General features: G+C 45.2%; 1 protein-coding gene across 6 annotated transcripts in view; it reads right to left on the minus strand.

The window, feature by feature from the left end:
- The window catches only part of LOC135898407 (uncharacterized), a 162,985-nt gene that overhangs the window by 12,663 nt on the left and 128,443 nt on the right, over window positions 1-21,879 (minus strand). For all 6 annotated transcript variants that reach the window (XM_065427324.1, XM_065427320.1, XM_065427325.1 and 3 more), the window contains 9 exons: window positions 14,918-15,088; window positions 13,973-14,014; window positions 13,550-13,591; window positions 11,980-12,015; window positions 9,749-9,840; window positions 9,266-9,289; window positions 4,069-4,326; window positions 2,149-2,327; window positions 1,298-1,504 (listed from right to left, as the gene is read on the minus strand). In XM_065427324.1, the coding sequence (XP_065283396.1) occupies window positions 1,298-1,504; window positions 2,149-2,319 (378 nt within the window). In that variant the 5' untranslated portion in view covers window positions 2,320-2,327; window positions 4,069-4,326; window positions 9,266-9,289; ... (3 more) ...; window positions 13,973-14,014; window positions 14,918-15,088. The remainder of the gene's footprint in view (window positions 1-1,297; window positions 1,505-2,148; window positions 2,328-4,068; window positions 4,327-9,265; window positions 9,290-9,748; window positions 9,841-11,979; window positions 12,016-13,549; window positions 13,592-13,972; window positions 14,015-14,917; window positions 15,089-21,879) is intronic.

Below are 21,879 nucleotides of genomic sequence, written 5' to 3' on the forward strand. Positions count from 1 at the left end.
CCACCACTGTGAATGGTATTATAAAGAAAACCAAATACTAAGTAGAATGTAGCAGTGCTCAAATTCGACATCTGTCAGCGTTTAACTAAGTGGTTCTCACATAAATGAAATAGCTATGATGCTTCAGTGGCTGAGATATCATGTGGTTATGCACAAGTTCCGATGTTCAATAGATTCTCACAGTAGCAGGTGCTCGGGGTTTTGGTTTAGTCGTCTCAGTTCGCAGATGTCTATAGGAGTTTAGTGCGCGTAAAACAACGGGCCTGTATGGTCGCCGCTGAAAACGTAGCTCTCAATGATGGTGTAGATGACAAGGACAATAATATTACATCATTATGGTTAGAATATTCAGGTGCGGTAAACGTCAGATTGATGTATGCGCGAGTGTTCGCGAACGCTTGCAACGTTTTTAGTTAGCAGAGCTCGTTAACGTTGCTTCTAAATTGCCCAAATTCACTTTATCTTTAATAACTGTGTTCATAGCGTGATTAATTATCGACTTATGGATCAGTCTCTGTGTATGCGTTATGACTTAGGTTTATTGGTAATATATTACACTGCAGCTGCGAACAGTGCAATTAAGTACGGACCAAGGCAGACAAAATACACGCAATGAAGTTCGGCAATTCGATAACGTTCGAGTGTCTGTGTTGCTTCATGTAGGCGTTCCCTGATGCTACTCAATCACTTCATTCCACAACCACATTTGTCAATGGGGAATATATTATCAAGTTCGGTAAACGATCAATCGTGCTTGTCATTACGTGTGTGTGTGTGTGAGTGTGAGAGTGTGTGTGTGTGTGTGTGTGTGTGTGTGTGTGTGTGTGTGTGTGTGTGTGTGTGTGTGTGTGTGTGTGTGTGTGTGTGTGTGTGTGTGCTTGTTTGTGTGCGTGTGTGCTTGTGTGTGTGCGTGTGTGCGGGCGTGCGTGCGTGCGTGCGTGCGTCCGTGTGTCTTTAGTACAGTTTTTTGTTGTTCACGAAAGCGTTGTATTGCTATCTTTTTGTTTATCTAGAATGTGTGTAAAGATTTTCCTAACGTACCGTCATTTGCACAGAACTTAGTTGGCCCTACGATGTCTAGAATACGTTATACCAAGAGCATTTCTATTCACGCACATATGCTTACTTAACTGGGCTTTAATGTTTCGATTTCGTCACACTTTCTTCCATAGTTTTTTTTAATAGTCTTTCGCATCATTAAATTTTTCATAATTTTTTTACCGCTACGCAGTCACAGTATAGGGGTATAGACGGCCGCAGACACACATAGCAATGAGAAATACAAAACAATAAATGCCTGGAACACCGGCCCGAGGTTGCTGGTAGTTATGCCAACGTGGCGCGGGAAGTTCAGGAAGCCCATGGCTGACACGTTCATCGTGTGCACGAAGCTCGCAAGCTGGGGGGCCATGTCGATGAGGGAATACAGCGTGTTGACACTTTCCCTGAGTCCCATGGTTGTGAAGCTCAGACCGAGCCCCACGTCCCTGTTAGCCTTGGCGCCCTGTACATGTAAGGCGAAATTTTCTCCACTATAAGCATCCCGAATCCCAGTGTACGTTATGGCGCACAGGTTTTCCAACCCTTTTGAAAGTTAATACAGAAGCGATTACGAACAATAATGACCTCGGACAGAACGCCAGATGCCCGTGCAGCTGTGTAGAAATTATTTGAACATGTTCTTGCCATCATCTTTAGAGAAAATTGATGCTATTTCGATCAAGACCATTGTGTCGTCACAGATTACGAAAAGTGACTGCGAGGTGCATTTCAGATACAGCGAGATGACATAACAATCCTAGATCCTGCAAAAATACACCTGTATGCCATTTCACAGCGCGATAACACATCTCTTTTTAGGCAAGAAAATTAATATTAAGAAGAGCCGATTGTTGGGCTAGTTGGTTTTCCATAACTGAAGTAGTAGCTTAGCGCGATAAAAACACGGAAACAAGAAAGGTGGACAAAGACAAGCGCTTCTCTTTGTTCACCTTCCTTGTTTCCTTGTTTTTATCGCGCTAAGTTACTACTTCAAATTAATGCTAACCATAACAATCTTGATGAGACCATTACTTCGCGCGCGGTAAGGCAAGTATGAGAAGCGGAGACACGACGACAAAAACAGATGTTTATACACACTGGACTAACCGCTCGGAAAACGTCCCAGGAGGTCTTCCCGAAAAGGGGGAAGAATTTTTTTTTTTTGGCCACGAGGTCGGGATAGACAATGTAGTCGCAAAATTTCTTCTTGAAGAGCTCTATGGACATGAAGCCATCGCCCACGACGCAGAACATCATGCCACTCCGACGCGTAGCCATGGTTGGTGCTGCAAAGAAAGCGTTACTTGGCGATAGTTTGGCCACACTAGCAGTGTTACGCACTGTGATTAACGATACGCGTTCCCGCCGCGTCAAATATTATAGCGAGTTGGCTTTACTTGTTTTAAAACGTAGTCGCCAGAGAGCAATTATGTATTCGTGACAGAGGAGAGCCCGCTTAACAAGGGTCTGCTGCAATGTATTTCCATCTCGTTTAGCGTTTATTTTATGCGCTGAATGTCTTGTGCTATCGAATGGGAGCAAGAAGGGCGCAGACTCCTTGTCAGGCATCCACTTGCCTTTTGGTCTGCGCCCTAGGCAACTGTATCATACGTTGTCTGAATAAACTCTTTGACTTTGACTTATGTTAAGGGCATGGAAGATGGCACTGAACGGAGTGTTCAAATTTTATGAAAACTCACTGCGTCATGTGCGCAGCCTCATCGATGTAATCCCGACCGAAAAAGGAAAGAAGTGTATAACGCCAATGCGCATCTGGTGCTTATCGCAGGACTCCTACTGAAAGGACGTGCTTCGAGAACTGAACCATTTTATTCCCGCAGTTGCGACCTATGTCAGAACATATGTAGTTAATTACACATTGCAATTCGTCGCACAGGGTACACGAGCGCCTTCAGGTAATCAACTAGCTGGAGTGGCGAAATTTTCCAACGCGTCTTCTTCACAAGCTTTTTCGTATTGTTGCAGACGCTTTATGCCATAACACAGCGACACCCCGTAACATTTTTTGGCTGCTTCCAAGGCACCAAATTCCCAATGGTTCTACTTTTTATGTGTTTGGGGAGGTGTGAATGAATTCAAGCTCAGTAACCCCAGCAGCTAAAACCTTAAGATTGGCAACGGCAAGCCACATCGCGATCTCTACGTTGCGAGAAACGGGGTTGGTTGGCGAAACTAATCGGCTGTAATTAGAATATAATTTAGCATCATGGGGACCAAATAAACTTATGCTGACAATGAACGCGCTCTTAAGAAACTTTCAACTGGGTCACTAAGCTTCCCCCATTCCTTCGCAAACTTCTTCGACATTGGGTAGAGAACACAAATATTTAGACCACAGACACGTTTCAGCGCCGTGAGGCGAGGGGCGGGGAGAGGGAAACTGCATCACACCATCGACAAGCCGAACGCGCAGATTGTGTGACCAACAGAATATTGAGACAGCAAGCAAATCAAATCCACCACAAGTTACAGGGCTCGCAACGATTTGATTCGATTGGTAAAGTCTTCACTTTAAAAAAATGTTTATTATACTTCCCTTTCCTTGCGTAGAAAGAACCTTCCTTATCCATCCAATTTCATAATCTGGTCACACCGTTTAATCCGCTAACGCCCTACAGAGAACTCAACAGGCACATTTGGGGTGGGTGATGGAGCAGTGCTTGAATATACGGATCGCATTACGCCGGCGGAGGTTCTTTAACGTGCACATACATGTAACTGCGCGAGCCTTGCTGCCATTTCGCCCGCACCTAATTGCTGGCGCGGCCACTAGTCATCGATTTCGTGACATCGTGCTCACCACCAATGAGCCACAACCATTATGCAACTCTGGCGGCATCCTAATTATAATAATGGTTCGTTTGCACGCAACTCTTATCTAGGAATTCATTCGCCTGTGAACTCCGATATTATTCTCGACTACCGAATATCGTCTACATATTACGTACGCGGTGCAAACCACCAACTCTGAGAATTATGAGAAGTATATAGATGTAGTGAACTCACGTGAGACGGGGGGCTCCGTCGTGACCTGCGAATCTTGTGCGGGTACTCGTATGATGACTTCTGGCGCCACTGGTTCTATGTGAGGTTCCGTGGTAGTTCCTCTGTGGCTGGTCTCGCGAGCTACGTTTCCCGCCGGCAGACCAGTGCCGGGGTGTCCGGAGGGCCCGGAGCGTCCGGAGGGCCCGGAGTGTCCGGAGGACACGGAGGGCCCGGAGGACCCGGAGGACCCGGAGGACCCGGAGTGCCCTTCAGCTTCTCCTAGAACCACATTGCAGAAAGGTTAAAAAAATGAAAGCGTTAATCCTATACGGCAAGTAATATGTGTTATAAAAGCGCTATTAGGAAGGAATCAATAATTTTCACACATGTTCTCTTAACACTTTTGATTTAGGCCTAAACAGACAGACCTAATCTTACGTACCGATGGGAGGCCCTTCAGATGTGTCTCATCAACTTGCATAGTATATAGATTTAAAGTAAAGCCTTGTTTGTCCTTTGCCCCCACTTCGTGAATGCTGGGGTGCGATCTTGTACGCGTTCCAAAATAGAACGGAGGCGGTTCGTTCCACCGAGCCAAGTACGATTCGTCAATTTGAACCGTGCCGAACGCCATGACGTCACTTGTGCCGTGATATCTGCTGTCAATCATTCCGTGTCGTCTGCTATCGGACGAACGGAACGGAACATACCGCCTATTTCGTGACGAAAAGAACGAACCGCCTCCGTTCTATTTTGGAACGCGTACAAGATCGCACCCCTGATGTCTTGTTCATTAAGCACGACCCCTTTACTCAGTACAGCCTACCAGAGACAAGCACTAAAAAGTCGGCAGCATACGTGTGAAAAAGTGGTCGGCACCAGGAGCACTTGAGAATGAGATCAAAGCGTGCATTGACTGTGAAGTGTAGATGGAAGCCCGAAAGAAGCGCACTGGCTTGCACGACCGAGAAGTTGACCATCTCGTGCGTCATGTCTGGTTTGCAGAGCAGGAGGGTAACATTTTGCTTTGTTAATAAGAAAGACATCCTAAAACAATTTATTATGACCAGGAGATATACATGCGCCTAGCGCCACCAGCTAATGTTACAAAAAGTTTCGTGTGTGACTGAAAGCAGTAGGTGACGGCGCCGTCATATAAGTAAATACCAAATATCGCACCTCCTTATCCCCATCATACAATATATCTGCCGCTACAGTTCAGCCTCAGCAAATCGCGCATTCAAAACAATTTCAGGCTGTATTTTGTAACCATTCTTCTCCTTTTTCTTCATTTTTTGTTCTCTGTCGTCACTGGTTCTCCCGAAAGCGTTGTCCCGCTATAGCGGGAAGGATCAATCGGCAGCACGGATTATGAAAAACTAATAGAATCGATGGAAAATAAATTCTTAGAACATACTGTTCCAGGTGTTGTCGCTTGTCACCTCCCGACTTTTCCGCATGGTAATTTTGACGCGAAAGGACATGACCAGCCACCGGCCCCTGCTCAAAAAGCAGTTACTCTTACAAAACTTTTTTTCTTAAGGGAAACTTTCTATGCCTCACTGATTTGTCTGTGAAGCCGAAAACGCACTGCAGGAAAGCCAACTTACACACCTGCGTAGTGCTAACCCTATAGTTTACATTCGCTGTGCCGCGCCAGCTTTTACCTGCGTTTGCTCTTGTAATAATGAACTTCAAACTACAAGATAAACAAAACCTGCATTCCGAAATAATACTTTACAACGCTAACCATATTTACTGTTTCTCTTTAGTGGCTCTAAACAGGAGAGAGAGAGAGAGAAACAACTTTACTGGCCCAGTGTGAACTGAAACGCGTTAAGCATCTGATGGGGTGGCTCCCTCTTCGCGGGCTCCATATGCTTCCAGGGCCGCCTGGCCCCTGTGGATCAGTCGGAGCTGGTCTTCCAGGGCGGGGCTGGACAGCATGATCTCCCATCGCTCGGAAAGGGTGGGGATAGCAGGGGGGTTAGTTATGGGTATAGGTGGGGGGTGGTCAATGGAAAAATTGCACTCTCCTATGACGTGCCGAAGGGTGCCTAATGCATTGCAGTGAGGACATGTGTTCTTGTATCTCTCTGGGTACATTTTGTTCTGGAGGCAGGGGTGGGGAAAGGATCCTGCCTGGATTTGCCTGTATATTGTTTGTTCGGCTCTGGTCAAGGAGTGGTGGGGGTGCGGGAATGTCTTCCTGCCGTCCCTGTAATATCTGACTATATCTCTGTAATTTGTGATGGGTTGCCATCCCCTTGCCTCCTCCTCGTTGGCCCGGGAGTTTAGCGCTCGGGCCTGTTGATGAGCATATTCATTGCCCTCAACTAAGGAGTGAGCCGGGACCCAAACTAATTCGATTGCTTGTTTAGGAGGCGTAGCTTTACCAAGAATTTTTAGTGCCCCAAGGGACACCCAGCCAGATCTGTAGTTCTTGTATGCAGCTTGTGAGTCCGTGACGATCTTCGTGACGTTTGGTTGCAGGAGTGCGAGAGCTATCGCTGCTTCTTCTGCTTCCTCCGAAGACGGAGTGTAGATTGATGCGCAGGTGACCAGCTTTTCTAGCCCGGTGACCACGACTGTTGCCCTCGTGGAGCGTTTCGATAAAGAGGCGTCTGTATATAAAACAGTGTCGTCTTCCTCCAGGGTCCTGGAGATGGCTCTTGCGCGGGCGTCGCGTCGTCCGGCATGCCTTGTGGGGTTCATGTTGCGTGGTAGTGGTTTGCATTCCAACTTCTCCCTCAGCTTTTCGGGTAATTGGTCGCGGCGGGTGTAGTTCGATTCTTGCCATCCTAGCTTGCGGAGGACGCTTCTGCCCGCCTTGGTCTGGCTAAGGCGTACCCTTTGATTGGATAGGTGGGCTTCTATGAGCTCGGCTACTGTGTTGTGGACTCCCATTTGAAGTAATTTTGTCGTGGATGAATTTATGGGAATACCCAGGGCCTGCTTCGTGGCTTTCCTGATTATTGCGTCAAGTAGTAAGACGTCCTTCTTGAGGAGCTGCAGGTATGGCGCCGCGTAGACGATTCGTGATATAACAAAGGCCTCAACGAGGCGCAAGGTGTCCGATTCCTTCAGACCCCTCCGTCTGTTGGCCACTCGTCTGATCATGTTCAAGATTTGGTCTGACGTGAGCTTCATTTTTCTAATCATGGCTGTTGCCTTGCCGTCTGCCTGGATCAGGAGGCCCAGGATCCTGAGTTGTGGTACCGGGAGGATCCGGTTCCCTTCCAAAGTGATTTCTATATTTTCTGCTTGGGTACTTGATGCACGTGGTCTGACAACGGTCAGCTCCGATTTTTGAGGCGAACCGCAAAGGCCACATGTCTTCACATAGCTGTTGATCGTGTCAGCCGCTTTTTGGAGCGTGTTTTCTATCCAGCCATCCGACCCTGCCCTCGCAGTCCAGAGGGTGATGTCGTCGGCATATAATGCGTGGCCCAGACCATCTATTGATTCGAGAAGCTTGGGCAACGGCAAGAGAGCCATGTTAAATAACAGGGGGGAAAGGACCGAACCTTGCGGCGTTCCTCGATCCCCCAGGTAGATCGGTTGGGATGTCTCCTCTCCTATTCTGATCCTTGCCGTTCGGTTACGAAGAAAGTCTCGGATGTAGTTGTAAGTTTTCACTCCACAACCTGTGTTGCGCAGGTTGCGGAGGACACTTTCATGTGTGACGTTATCAAATGCCCCTGTGAGGTCTAGCGCTAGTATCGCTCGCGGCGCCTGCTTCGTTGCTCGCTTAATTACCAGTTCGTTGAGTTGTACGAGAACATCCTGGGTGCCCAGGTGTTGCCTAAAGCCATACATTGTCTCTGGCATCTGATCAGTGGCATCAAGATGTCGCTGCAACCTCTTAAGTACCATACGTTCCATGACCTTCCCCACGCAGGACGTGAGGGATATCGGTCGCATGTTGTCGATGTGAGGTGTCTTCCCAGTCTTGGGTATGAAGCGGACTTCTGCCTCTTTCCATTCGTGTGGAAGATTGCCAGACTCCCAGACCCGGTTCATATACTCGAGCAGCTGTCTGCGGGCCTTGTGCTCGAGGTTGTTAAGTAACTTGTAGGTAATGGAATCGGGTCCCGGCGCGCTGCCCCTGTTGCTCTCGGAGATTGCTGAGATCAACTCGGTGTCAGTGAATGGCTTATCTAACGCTTCATTGGTTAGAAACAGGAAGTGCGCACAAAAATTTAATTACAGGGATGTTCAGGAACAAAAGTTCACAAAGAAGCACTCACTCACGCTGCTCTTGCTTTTTAGTCTCAATGTCCCAAAAGGTTGCGCCTGACTCCAAGTGCCTTTGATTTAGAAATAATTAACGGTATTCGAACAACAGTAGTTTCAAGGAAGTGCCTTGTCTACGTCAAGGAAGACTAGCTTGCTCGTCAAAACGATGGTACCATTGTTGATGCCTTCAAGTCTCCATGTGCCATTTGTCTTATTTGAAGGAAGCCCCGAAAGTACTATTTGCGTTCAAAAAGCCAAGCGAAGTAGATGAAAACCTGCAATTGAATTTAAACTCGTTCAAAGTGGGTTAGGGAGCAATTTTGCCTCTAACTTTGAAGCATGCCACGAGAAGGCACCAACAAATTACGCATTCGAACGATATCATAAATTGTTAAAAAATCCAAATTTCAGAAACTGACCTGTTTGGCCTTCGATCTTTATGCTCAATGGTGTAAAAAGCTCTTTTGTCGTTTCCTTTTTTTTCACTTGATAAATAAATTTACGGTGTCGGTGGTACGCGTAGACGTTTTTACGAAATTTCTAATCTTGCTTACTGTCAGGTGGTAGCTTTCGCATTTATTATGACAAACAATTCATAATAAGTGACAGTTCTTTGAGATTCGCATTCCTTGATGCGAAATTTTTTTTATTATTTCTATCATCGGTTATTTTTCAGTGCTCTGTATGTTCAGACGCCTTTTTCGAAAACCCCTTTAATTAAGAATCTCTCGGAAGGTGTGGACGTATAGTTAAGCGTGGAAATAACTAAGCACCATAGCTTGTACAGTTCCCACCGAAAAAGAGCAGTGGCGCCTCACCAAGTCTCATTGGTCGCTAAATGCTCCCTACTATAATTCATAATGTTAACTATTTCAATCACGTTGAAAGAAATTTAGACTAGAGAGCGTGGGCACAATACGCCCAATTTCCTTCTCGCACCTGCGTTTGTTGTAACAAGAACTAATAATTTCAGACTCACCTTGCGTAGTACTAGAGCTCTCACCTGAAAAGAGATTTTAAATAAGCGCACGTGGCAGAGACATGGTTTCATTTAATTGTTCTTGGTTATAGTAACGGTATTTTATAGTAACGTAACGGTTATAGTAACGGTAGTAACGGTAACGTAACGATAACGTAACGTAGTTATAGTAACGTAACGGTTATAGTAACGGTAGTAACGGTAACGTAACGATAACGTAACGGATAGTAACGTAACGGTAGTAGTAACGTTTATAGTAACGGTATTTTATAGTAACGTAATTGTTGCCACAATGCAACAATTACGAGTGTTAGTATACCTCGAACGATAAGAAAGGCCATGCGTGCGACATAGCATAAAACACGTGAGCGAGGACTGAAAAGACCTTTCTTTTAAATTTTAACAGTACTACATGACTAAGGAAGCCAAACGCAAAAACGGAAATTTCAGGTCGACCGTGAATAATTTTCTAAATTTACGCACCGAGGGTGAAGGCCAACACAACTCCGAGAAAAATGACCAGCAAGAGGACCAAGAACGTAACCAGCAGCGCTAGGTTTGTGGCGGAGTGACCACTGCGAGAACAATATAAAGGAGTGTGCCATCCATGAATCTGAGTTGTTGCCAACTTGGAAGATTTGAAAGTTCATAGCAAAGCAGTCACAAATAACGCGTTTTTGAAGTATTTTTGGCGTGCCGTCTCACGGCACCTGCGCACCCGTTTCGGGCTGAGCGATGATAGCCTTGTAATATTGCACAAATTTGTTTTATGTTATTATCTCCCGTAAAGCACGTTTTGTTTATGACAGCCATGCGCGTGGTTATCGCGCTACGCTTGCACACTGTTCAAGTTCGCAAACTTTGATTCGTTCTCAGAAGAGGCATCTGTGCCCTCGAGAGGCACTGCTTGAAAGCAATACTTCAATGTCATTAAAAAAAGCGTCCAGGTTAACCTCGTCGAGTTACCAAGTTTGGAAGACTAACTCTTCTTACACGTTACACGTACAAGAAAACAAAAATTATGGTGCCATGGACGGCCCCATGGAGCACCCATCTGTGCGACTTTCAATGAATGGCAATGTAAGATGGCGTCACATACATTGCAGTGTAGTGTAGTTTCCATTGTATTGTAGTAATATCGAATACAAAAAGTGGTTAACGCGCGAAAAAGCCTATAATGCACTCGTAATTGTTCGGCTTTTATCAACTTATGAATGTTGCTTTAGTTTTAATGTGAATGTTGTTTATGTCCAAACAGAAACAAAAATATTCTGTAGTGCTCTAACGTATTTCTCAATAGAGTGCAAATACATATTTCAGGGCAAACAATTATCAGGAGTGAACAATTAGAGATTAATTTTCGTGCACTACATGCAGATTGAGAGGAACGACTGAAAACTGGCAACATCCTGGGCAACTCAACGCTATATTGAAGTGAAACATAAAGCTTACGATTCTTCTTCTGAAAAAAAAAAAGGGCACGGTGAAAGGTTACATAAGTGTGCTAACGGACGCACCTGTTACCAGGTCTAAATCGTTACCGGCACTACGTAACATAGCATTTGCTGCAACGCTCGTAAAAACTAGGTGGGATATTGAACTTTTCTCGCGTTATCAAACTGGTATACAGGTCCCTGCACTTTTTTTTTTCGCTGTTCCAATATCCAGATAATTTGAGAGGCAGTCCTCCTAACTCTCATGAGCTTCTGAAATGCAGATGCATTAAGAGAGTTCCACAACAGCACCAGGCGACATAATTGATATGGAGAAATTGGCTTGAAATACTTTTACAAAGACTGCATATATCGCCCATTCAGCAAGCAAATGCTCCTTTCTTTGTTTTACCGTGTAATGAAAACTATTCTATATGGGGAAACGTTTATTTCTATCCCTTCAAGTGCCAATAGATGTGTCACGCAGTGATATTCAATTACAACGGTAAGCTTCGCTACCCATATTTAGTGCGAAGGTACATACAAAGAAACGGTTTTTGTTTAGCCATTCGGTGAAATGCATACTTCTGTTGTTTTGATATTGAAACTTATCCTTTTCAGTATTAGTGCCCTTTGATTTCTTGTTGAAAGCGCCTTTTACTCATTGTTTGAGCAGTGCTCATAAGCATCGCCATTGCTGTCGTCTACAAAGTTGATGTTACCCAGAATATGCACAAAGTATGCATGAAAACAAGCAATTTATAGCAATAAGCGTTAAAAAAATTAACATTCCATTCTTTTCTGTATGGTATGCACTTAACCAGGTAATTTTATAGCAGTGTACTCTTATGCACTTGAATGTAACCGGCTGTGGCGACCTCAATAATTTTAACAGCCATGTGGGGCTTGGTGTTGATATTTTTCAGTGGGACTCAAGCTATCATTAACGGCATTAATATTCACCGGATAAGTAGGAACCTATTTAAGTATCATGCTTCATATTACATAAGCTGAGACACTACAGCTACAGCGCAGCAAATAATAATATCTCCGGTGTATTTTACACCGATAGATGACAGCTCCTGTCAGCGCAAAAACATTTCAAGCACTCACACTCTCGTGGATATTGTCGCTCTTTAAGTAAAATTGGCCAGTTAAGCATACTTTGAGATGTTAACATGCAAAGCTTTATGAAAGATGCCATGTTAACAGGGTAATTTCGAATTACCTCAAATGTTACCCGTGGGCGCTGCTATATATAGAAGCGAAAACACCACTTACGGTCAGTTTCGGTGGAAGAGGTGTATTGACCGCTTTCTGCGGAAAAGATAAGAAAGCAAAAAAAATCCAAGAAGTGAAGTACCAATATCAACATTTTTTTTTTATTTTCTCTGAATTGTTACATAATCTTCAGCCACTCGAGCTATGCACAGATATAGCTCGAAATCTGCCTCAAATAAATATCCGTTACCTGGAGAATCCGCACCGTGCAAGCAGAACCAAGATGGAAACACCGGGCATGTCTTTGTCACTGCTAAGTTGGAGCTGTAAACGTCACGCTTCGTTTGTTTGTACTTTGGTGATTTTGCTCATTACTTTAGAAATTCTGGAAGCGTAATTTACGAAAGAGCCATTAACAACAGCCAGTAGATTTGGACTTGTTTCTCTTTGAAACCCGAGAAATTTCATTCAGATCTGTCCGGCATTTAACGACAGCACGCATGAAGGTTAACATTAAAGCTTCCTCTTAACTTTTCCACACCTCAAGTACGCACGTCGGAAGTGTGACAGGTCATTTTGTTGGCGCAGTGTCCCGTTTAATGAAAGGGACTTAAGGTGCATATTTACCGGCATGAAAAAAAGATTCAGTTTCCTCGGGGTATTGGTAGGAGGAGGGGAACGTGAGCGATGCTCTTCACGTCAGCTATGTTGAGGTGTGAATGCCTGAATTGAAGTCACCGCTGAAGCGACAAGCGTTCAAGTTTCCCCGAACTGGGTGGCAGGTAAGTGGAGCCCAAATATATCTATTTCAGTTCTGGCGCATTCGCGCATGTTCTGCAAATTCTCAAGCAATTCGACCGCTTCATGCAGAAACCACTTCCGAAGTTGTTCTTAGCAGAACGCAGAAGGTCTACTCCTTAAACCCTTCTGAAGAATACATTAAAAAAGCAATTGAGATTGCGCTTTTACCACTGGTGAGATACATCTGCGACTGGTCTGGAATCACGTAAAAAGAAAGGTGTGTACAACGTACTCCATAGGAAAATTTATTTTGTATTCGCTTGCTTTCGCTTGGCATTTCTGCCGGCCCTTAGTCAGAAAAGTAACAGCGTTCCTACGCATAACATTATTGCAAAGAACTAATGCTTCTCTGTGTTCTATCATAACTGGGGTGGCTTTGTTGCGATGAGGAAGAAGGAAGCCAATGATACAATTAACGTTACGACCACGAAATAAATGACCATAGTTGAAACGCACGTTGTCCGTGAAGTTCTGCTCTCTCGAAAGACACTGCTACCCACAACGTACTCGAGCACAGAATTTGTGAAAGTTGGATATCCTCATGGATTACTCCCTCATTGCGCAAATGAAGTAAGTGAGGTTCCCCTCGCCGAGTTCCGTTTCGAGGAAGTCATCGTAACCCATCCGCTGGAAGCACAATAATTTTTCTATCTGACATTTCTCTGGTACACTTCCTGTGTTACGCCGCCGTTCATCCCGAGAGCTGGTATACGACTATTTCGCATGTTCGCACTGCGTAGGACACTGGTATTCCCACCATCCAGGCAAATCGTCTTCGGAGTAACCGTACACATTTGTAAGGACAGTGAAAAAGGACAGCATAGCTCACCCGTGAAGAAAGAGACCTCTGACTGTCCGTGCGCTCCATAACCTAGAAAATCAAGCGAACGTGTAATATAGTCGAAGCAGCCTTGTGTTCCTGTCAGGCAAATAAAGGATGGCCGTGCGGCATGCCCGCGGTGAAGGCAGCTTGTGACCCTCCATAACCTCCATAGCCTTAAAAATCAAACTGGCACATTATATTCCATTCATTTTCAACACCAACACGTACAAAACAATGGTCTCGTGGACATTTAACGGAAGTACTCCTAAATTCCGCGAAATTAGATACGCAACGTTTCTTTTCCACAAGTTACTAAAATATCTCGTATTCATCATTAAAATCCAGCTAAATAACCCCTCTTCTCGGATGCTACATAGAAAGTCAACTTATACTACACCGCTATCATATAGCTTAAAAATTGAATCTTACCAGTATCTGGGTACGCCGCTGTTTGTTCATACTGTTGGGGACCTGCAGTGAGAAGCAGTTCAAAGAACATAACAGCGACAAAAAACATCAGAGTAGCTTCTGAATCTTTCATCGTGCGTGATCGTAGGATTCAGCAAACAAATTAAACGGTTACCGCAGCAGGCTTGCAGCATCACAAGTCCAGATATTATCGCAAAACTATCTTGTCCTTTACCTAAGGCTTGTCTGACTTACCGTAAGCTGAAGGCAAACAGAAGCAAAAGAAACGGCAAATAAAATATGTCCTGTCTCCTCACCAAAATGTGTAGAGTTGCAACCCTAGTCAAATGTACTGCGCTAATTGTTTCATTGACAAAGGCTAATTCAAATAGAAAAATATCTGCGCTAGGGCCAGCCCACTTGCAGCTCGGCACTGCGTAAGGAATATTCAGTGACTCATTATCAAACTTGTAATTGATAGAGACGATCATATTATTAATCACAGTTATCCATGCCTGATATTTACGGCAGGCAAATTTCATTAATGTGACATATCGCGTTTATACTGTAAGCAACGCATATGTCCAATCAGCATTGCTCGCAGAACAAGTTTGAAATGCCCGAGGTCCACCCGTATTATGTTTGCATAAAGCTGAAAGATTTGACCCTGATCATTTACAGCATCAACGAACCCAAACGTCACGATTATAGGCGTAGTGCCAGCTAATTATAAGAGAAATACTTTCCAATGTACATTTCACATTTTTTTGGTAAATGAATGAATCGCGCTCTTTTCGCTCGCAACACAAACAACTGAAGAAAAATTCATCGTTACAGAGGTCAGCATAAATACGCGCCAGGCGTGGAAACCGGCGCGCTTCTCTTGCAATTCAAGTGAAATCGCAGATTCGCAGGCAGGAGGCGTGTGCGCGCCGTCGCACCAGATGAGAAGCAAACGTAACTCACCGTAAGCCATCGTCTTCAAAAGACTACACTGTTTTGAAAAATGCACTGGAAAAGCGGTGCGTCGTTGGGGTGGCTTCGAGCAGTCCCACGGTGAACCAGCAAGAACGCGCGACCCACGAGGCACGAGGGAACTTCGTTCTTCTTCTTGCTCATGACAGCGTTGCGCTCGCCCTGCATAATGTCAAAATAAGCAGGCGTATAGCAAATCAACCGATGTCGCAAGTACGGACATCGTCATTAGGCATAAAGTTGTCATTGGAAGGCAACTAAACCGCCAAGAAACGAAGGCAGACTGAAGGTAGCAAAGAATCCGCCCAGCTTATGGACCGCTTAAAATGGAGAGACATAGAAAAAGATGTAGAATTTAGCTCATAAAATGCAAACAGGCATTTTAGAAGGCTGACTGCAGGGCTAGTTGGCCTCGAATCTTAACTATGGTGACCTAGCGCAAAGCGGTGGACAGACGCAAACAGTAAACAAAGAAGAACAAGGCAAGGAAATAGGAGCCAGGTTAAATCCTACGACTCGCTACATTGAAACGGCGTAAAATAAAAGGGTTACGAAAATGGAGATGGCGAGAGAAAAAGGGTTATGAGCATGGAGGAAAGAAAAAAGTATTTATTCATTTTCCTTTATAGTAGTGAGTGCTGACGATGTGTACAGAGAGCAGGATAAAAAATTTCGGCAGCAGCCATCTCAGGTTCACTGCTGACATTAACACGATTAGCAATAAAGCACTGCAGCGACACGCCGTATTGCCAACGCCAAAATACGTCATTAGCCATGTACTGCAGTCGAGTTCCTCTTTCGTGCTGTCCACAATGACTACTATGTAACGGCACCGCCACAAAGTCCGCGCAGGGTGCATGTTTGATTATATAGTATACGACAAGAGTGTCTGAATAAGTATGACGGGGGTTCGTTTCTCCCAAGCACCAAAAAAATCTTAACAGACTTTATTTTTCATTGCAATAGCGCATACCCTGTTCAACATACCCAGGGACCCAAATTGGCATCAAAGAGGTTCATTGAGTACAACACGAGCCTATAGTAGCACGCACCTTGTAGCACATATCCAGTGACCCATTTCGCAGTCAACGAGTTTCTTTGAAGACTGCGCAAACTCAAGGGCAAGATCCTAGTGACACCAGCTGGTGTTTAAGAGGTTCATCGAAGAACAACGCACACATTGTAGCACATACCCAGCTACTCAAGTTCGCGTCAAAGAGGCTTATTGAAAAGCGGCACATAGTCAATGCCACATACCCGTAGGCCCCAAGTTGGCATAAGAGATTCATTGGACACGGAACACCCCCACTGACGCAAGTTGGTCTGACGTTTGCTTTCGAACCCATTTCCCTCGGCACAGCAGCCCTATACTCTGCCGAAGGGACCATGTTATATCCAAAAATTAATAAAGTTCAATTCTAAGCTTTTACATGTAAAAAGCACCATCTGATTATGAGGCATGCCGTAGTGGGAGACTCCGGAAATTTTGACCACCTGGAGATCCTTAACGTGCGCCCAGCACACAGCATACTGGCCTTCTTGTAGTGGACATGATATACGGGTTATATGTAAGCTCATATATAAAGACATATTATATACGCTCACAATGCTTGACTCTCTTGTCTCGCAGGCGCAAGGCAATATAATAATAATTAATCAACGAATGAAATGCTTAATATAGTGGCGAGGCATAGTTACGGAGCCTTCGTACTGCTGCACTTGAAAAACAACGACAATAATAATAATAATAACAATAATAATAATAATAATAATAATAATAATAATAATAATAATAATAATAATAATAATAATAATAATAATAATAATAATAATAATAATAATAATAATAATAAATAAATAAAAAATTTATTGCCATTTTGAGCTTGTACACTGAAATATCTGGTCTGTCAAAGCCAAAGAGATGTCTGCGCGAGAGGGCCTTTCAACAACGGCAACAGAAAAATTGTAACAGACATTGAACACCATTGAAATCACTCGTCACTACCTAGTGAACGAAATAAAAATAAAAGCAGAAAACTAGGTAATAATCACAGAGAAATGAAGTAACAGTAGACAAATAAGAAGACAGCCTTACTCGAGTCACAGATGATTTAACACATTCCGTAGGGTGCGCTTTGAGGTCGCAGGGAGTATGCGAGCTTGTCGAAAAGTTGGTGCATATAAACACGCTTTCTAGCTTTCCCATGTCTCATAGTGCAATGGAGCACAATAAAAGAAGCAATATTTCTGAGTGATCAAGGCGTGTAGGCACCTGTGAAATGGAAGTTCCGAAAGGGGCGCAGCACAATTGTTTGCACAAACAGCGAATTAACGGAAGGTAAGCAAAGATACGAAAACAGCAACCGCTGCTCGCCACAGGAGAATTGTAAGTGGTACTTTTGGGAATACTCTGTAAAATGGCGTTGGTCATGCCCTAGCAACGAAGGAAGCGCAAACACAGTTGTGCAGTACCTCAAAACACTCTACGCGAGCGGGTACATGACCGTTCTTTTAAACGGCATTGGAAGAAAATATTTTATATTACACAAGAATCACGCAACACTCCTGAGTATAGAGCAGATAGATGTACGTTGAATGACTGTGCCATGAAAGCCAACAAACAAGGACACCAAGAAAAACATAGGGGAAATTACTTGTACTTACTAATCAAATTAAAGAAATGATAAATTAATGGTAATGAAAGTGGATGAAAAAACAACTTGTCGGAGGTGGGGAACGATCCCACGTCTTCGCATTACGCGTGAGATAGAGCATCGCACGCGGAATGATGAGCATATTCGTAATTGCAAACATATTTTTTGATAATCTCAAATCAATGCACGTACACGGCTGGGTGGTCGGTTGGGCCGGATCGCTGTGGCATCGCAAGCCATATGTCTGCGACACGAAACACGTAAATCATTCCCTTTTCGGTCCCGACAACTTCCCATTGAAACCACCGACAACGACTGCAGGAGCAGTGTCATCGCGACTAACCCACGCAAAATTAGTAGCCATGAACCTTACTGGGCTATGATCCATTGCATTCTTTTTTGCTTGCTTACGGCAGTATGAGCCATTGCTTAAGGTGTCTAGAAAACTAACGAGACGCGAAGGAACCAGACAGAAGGATATTCATCGTTCCAACTTCTCTCGCAGTGTTCGCCTGCCCACGTTTATTCATCTTTTTCTGCATACTCCCGCCCCTCAGTAGCGTTGTCCAACTCGAGCTTGTACAATCTCTGCACTGGCCTTCTTATAAACCTGTCATCTTGAGCTTTCACACGGCAGGCTCAAGTTATCCCATTTTGACTAGGGAAGGCGTCCACGACTCGTTTCAGTGGCCAAATACCCCAAGACATGTTAGACTCCTCGATCTGGACCACATCACCTACTCGGAGGCGCACCATACCGTGGACCGCCATGGACACATGACGTCTTGATCTCCTCTGGTAACTCGTCATCCCGGAAATGGCCTAAAACCCACTAGCGTTGAAGTGACGGTGAAAGGCGACAGAATACCATGAGGGTCGAAAATTCGCAAAGCAAACTTTAGTAGTGTACGTGTCGTGTCGGGCTGAGCTGGGGCTAAATATTGCATCACCGATTTGGAAGAAAATTCGAAGTAATAGGTTTCTGTATCCCATTGCATATCCAAAACTGTAGTGATTCCCTTGATGCACCTTCCATTTGCTCCTCCTGGTTGTCGAAAATGATCTGTAGTTACTGGCTATTAGTCTTCCATTTTCTGAGATCCATTCCTGCCTCTCTCATTATTGCCTTCGATTGCTCATAGAGGCTCAAACCTTCTTCGAATGCCTCCGCACCCACCAGTTAATCGTCTAAATAAAACGCTTTCCTCAGAATTGAAGTGAGCGCTTTGTCCTAACAAGCGTTGTCCAAGTGGTGATGAATAGTCGCCATGAGCAAGAAAGGGCTTGATGTCGATCCGAATGGTGTCCGGGTGATGGGCCATTCGACAATATGACTGTTTTGGCTGACGGGAATGGCGTCAAATCAGAGAAACCAGAATGCATCTCGGTCGGTTTCGTGTATTTCGATTTGTAAGAACGCCTTATCGACATCCGAGTGGATGGCGACCGAGAACCAGCGAAAGCGAATCTGGGCTGACGTTGATCACTTTATCCAGGCAGTCATTGAGAGATGGGAAGTCTTCAACGTGTGATGATGTGTCGAATACGACCTGGAGCTTGCTACTCAGCTATTCCTCGCTTATTACTTCCCATGATGAGTCAGTCATCGCTTACGTACGAGTCAGCTGCTGCTAGCCTGTCTGAGTAGCTCTGCCTACATTTATCGTTATTTTCGTTATTTTCTGCTACTGTTACTGGTCAGAACGGTTCAAGACGTCGGTCGACTCGAAAAGGTACCTTCCGTATCGGAGACCGACGGGTGCTGCGCCACCCGCCGCCTCACAAGGTGCTAGAAGGAACCAAGCTGGCACCGACGAGCACCCCGCCATGACCTCCCAAGGGCTGACACCGGGTCAGAAACGCCAGCTGGTTTGTACAAGCCAGCCTGACAGCAAACGACAAGACACTGGTGAATCTGACGACGAGTCAACTATCATCGAGGGCGACAACGTGGCAAACCCTTCAGACCTGGACATGGCCGAGGGTGGTTTCCGAATTGTGCGCCATCGTAAAGACAGGGCGGAGGGCATTCCAGTGTTAATCACTGCAACATCCGAAAGAGCTGATCTAAGGCAAGTAAACCCTATTGCCCTGTATTCTGAGCTTGAAACGATCCTCGGTGGAGCACCAGTGAAGAGCCACTTCACAGCACAGGGAGCATTGCTATTAGACGTAGAGACAGAAGGACAAGCCAGCGTCCTTCTAGAGACCAAGAATATCGGCGGCATAGACATATCTGCCCGTGTCCCGCACAGTTATATGAAAAACACGTGCATTGTTAGAGGAGTCCCTAAATGGTACTCGGATGAAGAGCTGCTCACCTACCTGAGACCTCAGGGAGTATTCCATGCAAGAAGAATCACCCGTCGGGTCCAAACCTCGTCATCTGAATGGGAGTCAAGGCGCACTAACTCGGTGATTCTCACATTTGCTCCAAATTCTGAACGCCCGGAGAAGATCAACCTTGGTTTTACCAGACACGAGCTTATCGACTACGTGGAGACACCACCACGCTGTTTTAAGTGTCAGCGCTTCGGACATATCGCTAAGTACTGTCGTGGAGAACAGAGGTGCAAGCGCTGTGGGGGACCTCATGACTTTAAGACTTGTGCAACTAAAGACAACTTTGTGTGTGCAAATTGCGGCGGTGACCATCCTGCTAGCTACGGTCGATGTCCTGCGCGGACAGCTGCTCAGCGGAGAAATAAGTTGTTTGTTCTGGGTCCAAAGAGTGCAAGCGCACCATCGACCACGAAGAAGACGTCCAGAGCGCCACAACTAACTGGTTTGGAAACAGAGTACGCATCTCATTTCCCGCGCCTCACACCGATAAACGAAGTTATTGAGCCAACGCAAACGGTCACAGCGGCTGAGAAACCTGTTCGAAAAGAGTCCGAAAAACGCACCTATGCGGCCGCAGTAAACCAACCTCAAGTACCACTTGGCAACAGTCAGCAGGAGCACTGCCAGCATGTGATACGCGCCTTGTTCACGGCACTACGTTCCCACGTCGCGAAGATGCCTGCTAGTTCAACGAAGGATATGTTGGAAGCAGTGCTGGCTCTTGAGTCAGTAATACTCTGCTCTACTTCCCCGTACCCTCAGTAACATAATGGCAGCTTCTCGCCCACTTGGTCCATTCCGTCGTCCAAAAGTGCCCTTAATAATGCAATGGAACTGCGCCGGCATTCTACAGCGTCTTTCTGAACTCAGCCTTTTCCTTCGAGACATACCTATACCAATTCTAGCCCTCTCGGAGGCCGGTCTCCCAAATGGAAGGACGATCCCAGGGTACATCAGACATGGAAATCCGGGTATACCATCATTTGCAAACGGAAGTGCGATGATATACATCAGGCGAGAAATACCTCACGTCACCTTACCAGTGCAAGACCTTTGTTCTACCTTATTGGAAGTCGCCGCTGTGCAAGTGTGCCTAGGAAAACGAAAACTCAGTGTGGTGTCGGTGTATATAAGCCCGCGCAGGAAGGTCTCCATGGAGGCGTTCATAAAGGACCTTTGCATTCGTTGCCCCTCTCTTATAATAATATGTGGCGACTTTTACGCACATCATTCGCTTTGGGGAGATAAGACTGCAGATTACCGAGGCAAGGAACTTGTCGCAGCCATGGATGCTGCTGACTTATGTATCGCGAACGATGGCAAACCAACTTTCTTCAGACCACCAGATTCATGGAGTGCCATAGACCTCGTGATCCATTCTACAGACCTTGTCGTATCGTCAACAACGGCCCCAGACAGGATGGGCAGTGACCACTTTCCGATCTTCACCACCATCACCGGATTTCACACTGCTGGGCGGCAATTCTGTGCTGTGACCCGCTGGGACACATACAGAGAAGCGTTGGATGAATCCCCTGGTGAGCTGTTCGCAGATATGCTGCGGAGCAAACGAGTGGCTACCTCAATGTTGAAACTGCCAGACCATTTCCCTACTCCTGATTTGAAACTAAAGAACCTCTGCGCAGTGCGTAGGAGAGCGGAACGAAAACTAATGAGAAAAACGGGAAATCCATCTGCGAAAACGGAATACAACAGGATAAACGCTGTCATCCGTCGTCACACAAAAAGATTAAGACGAGTTCAATGGGCTGCTTTCTGTTAGAGTTTATCAGCGTTTACTCCCATGACAAGAATATGGGGAGTAATGCATAGCCTATCTGGAAAGATTCGCCTACACAGGCCATTTGAAGCACTTGCTTTAAAGCAAGGAAAAGATTTGCAAACCCTTGCAGAAGATTTTGCAGACGTATACACATATGGCAGATCAGCAGGAGT

Source organism: Dermacentor albipictus, chromosome 4 (genome assembly GCF_038994185.2).
Source record: "Dermacentor albipictus isolate Rhodes 1998 colony chromosome 4, USDA_Dalb.pri_finalv2, whole genome shotgun sequence".
NCBI lineage: Eukaryota > Metazoa > Arthropoda > Arachnida > Ixodida > Ixodidae > Dermacentor > Dermacentor albipictus.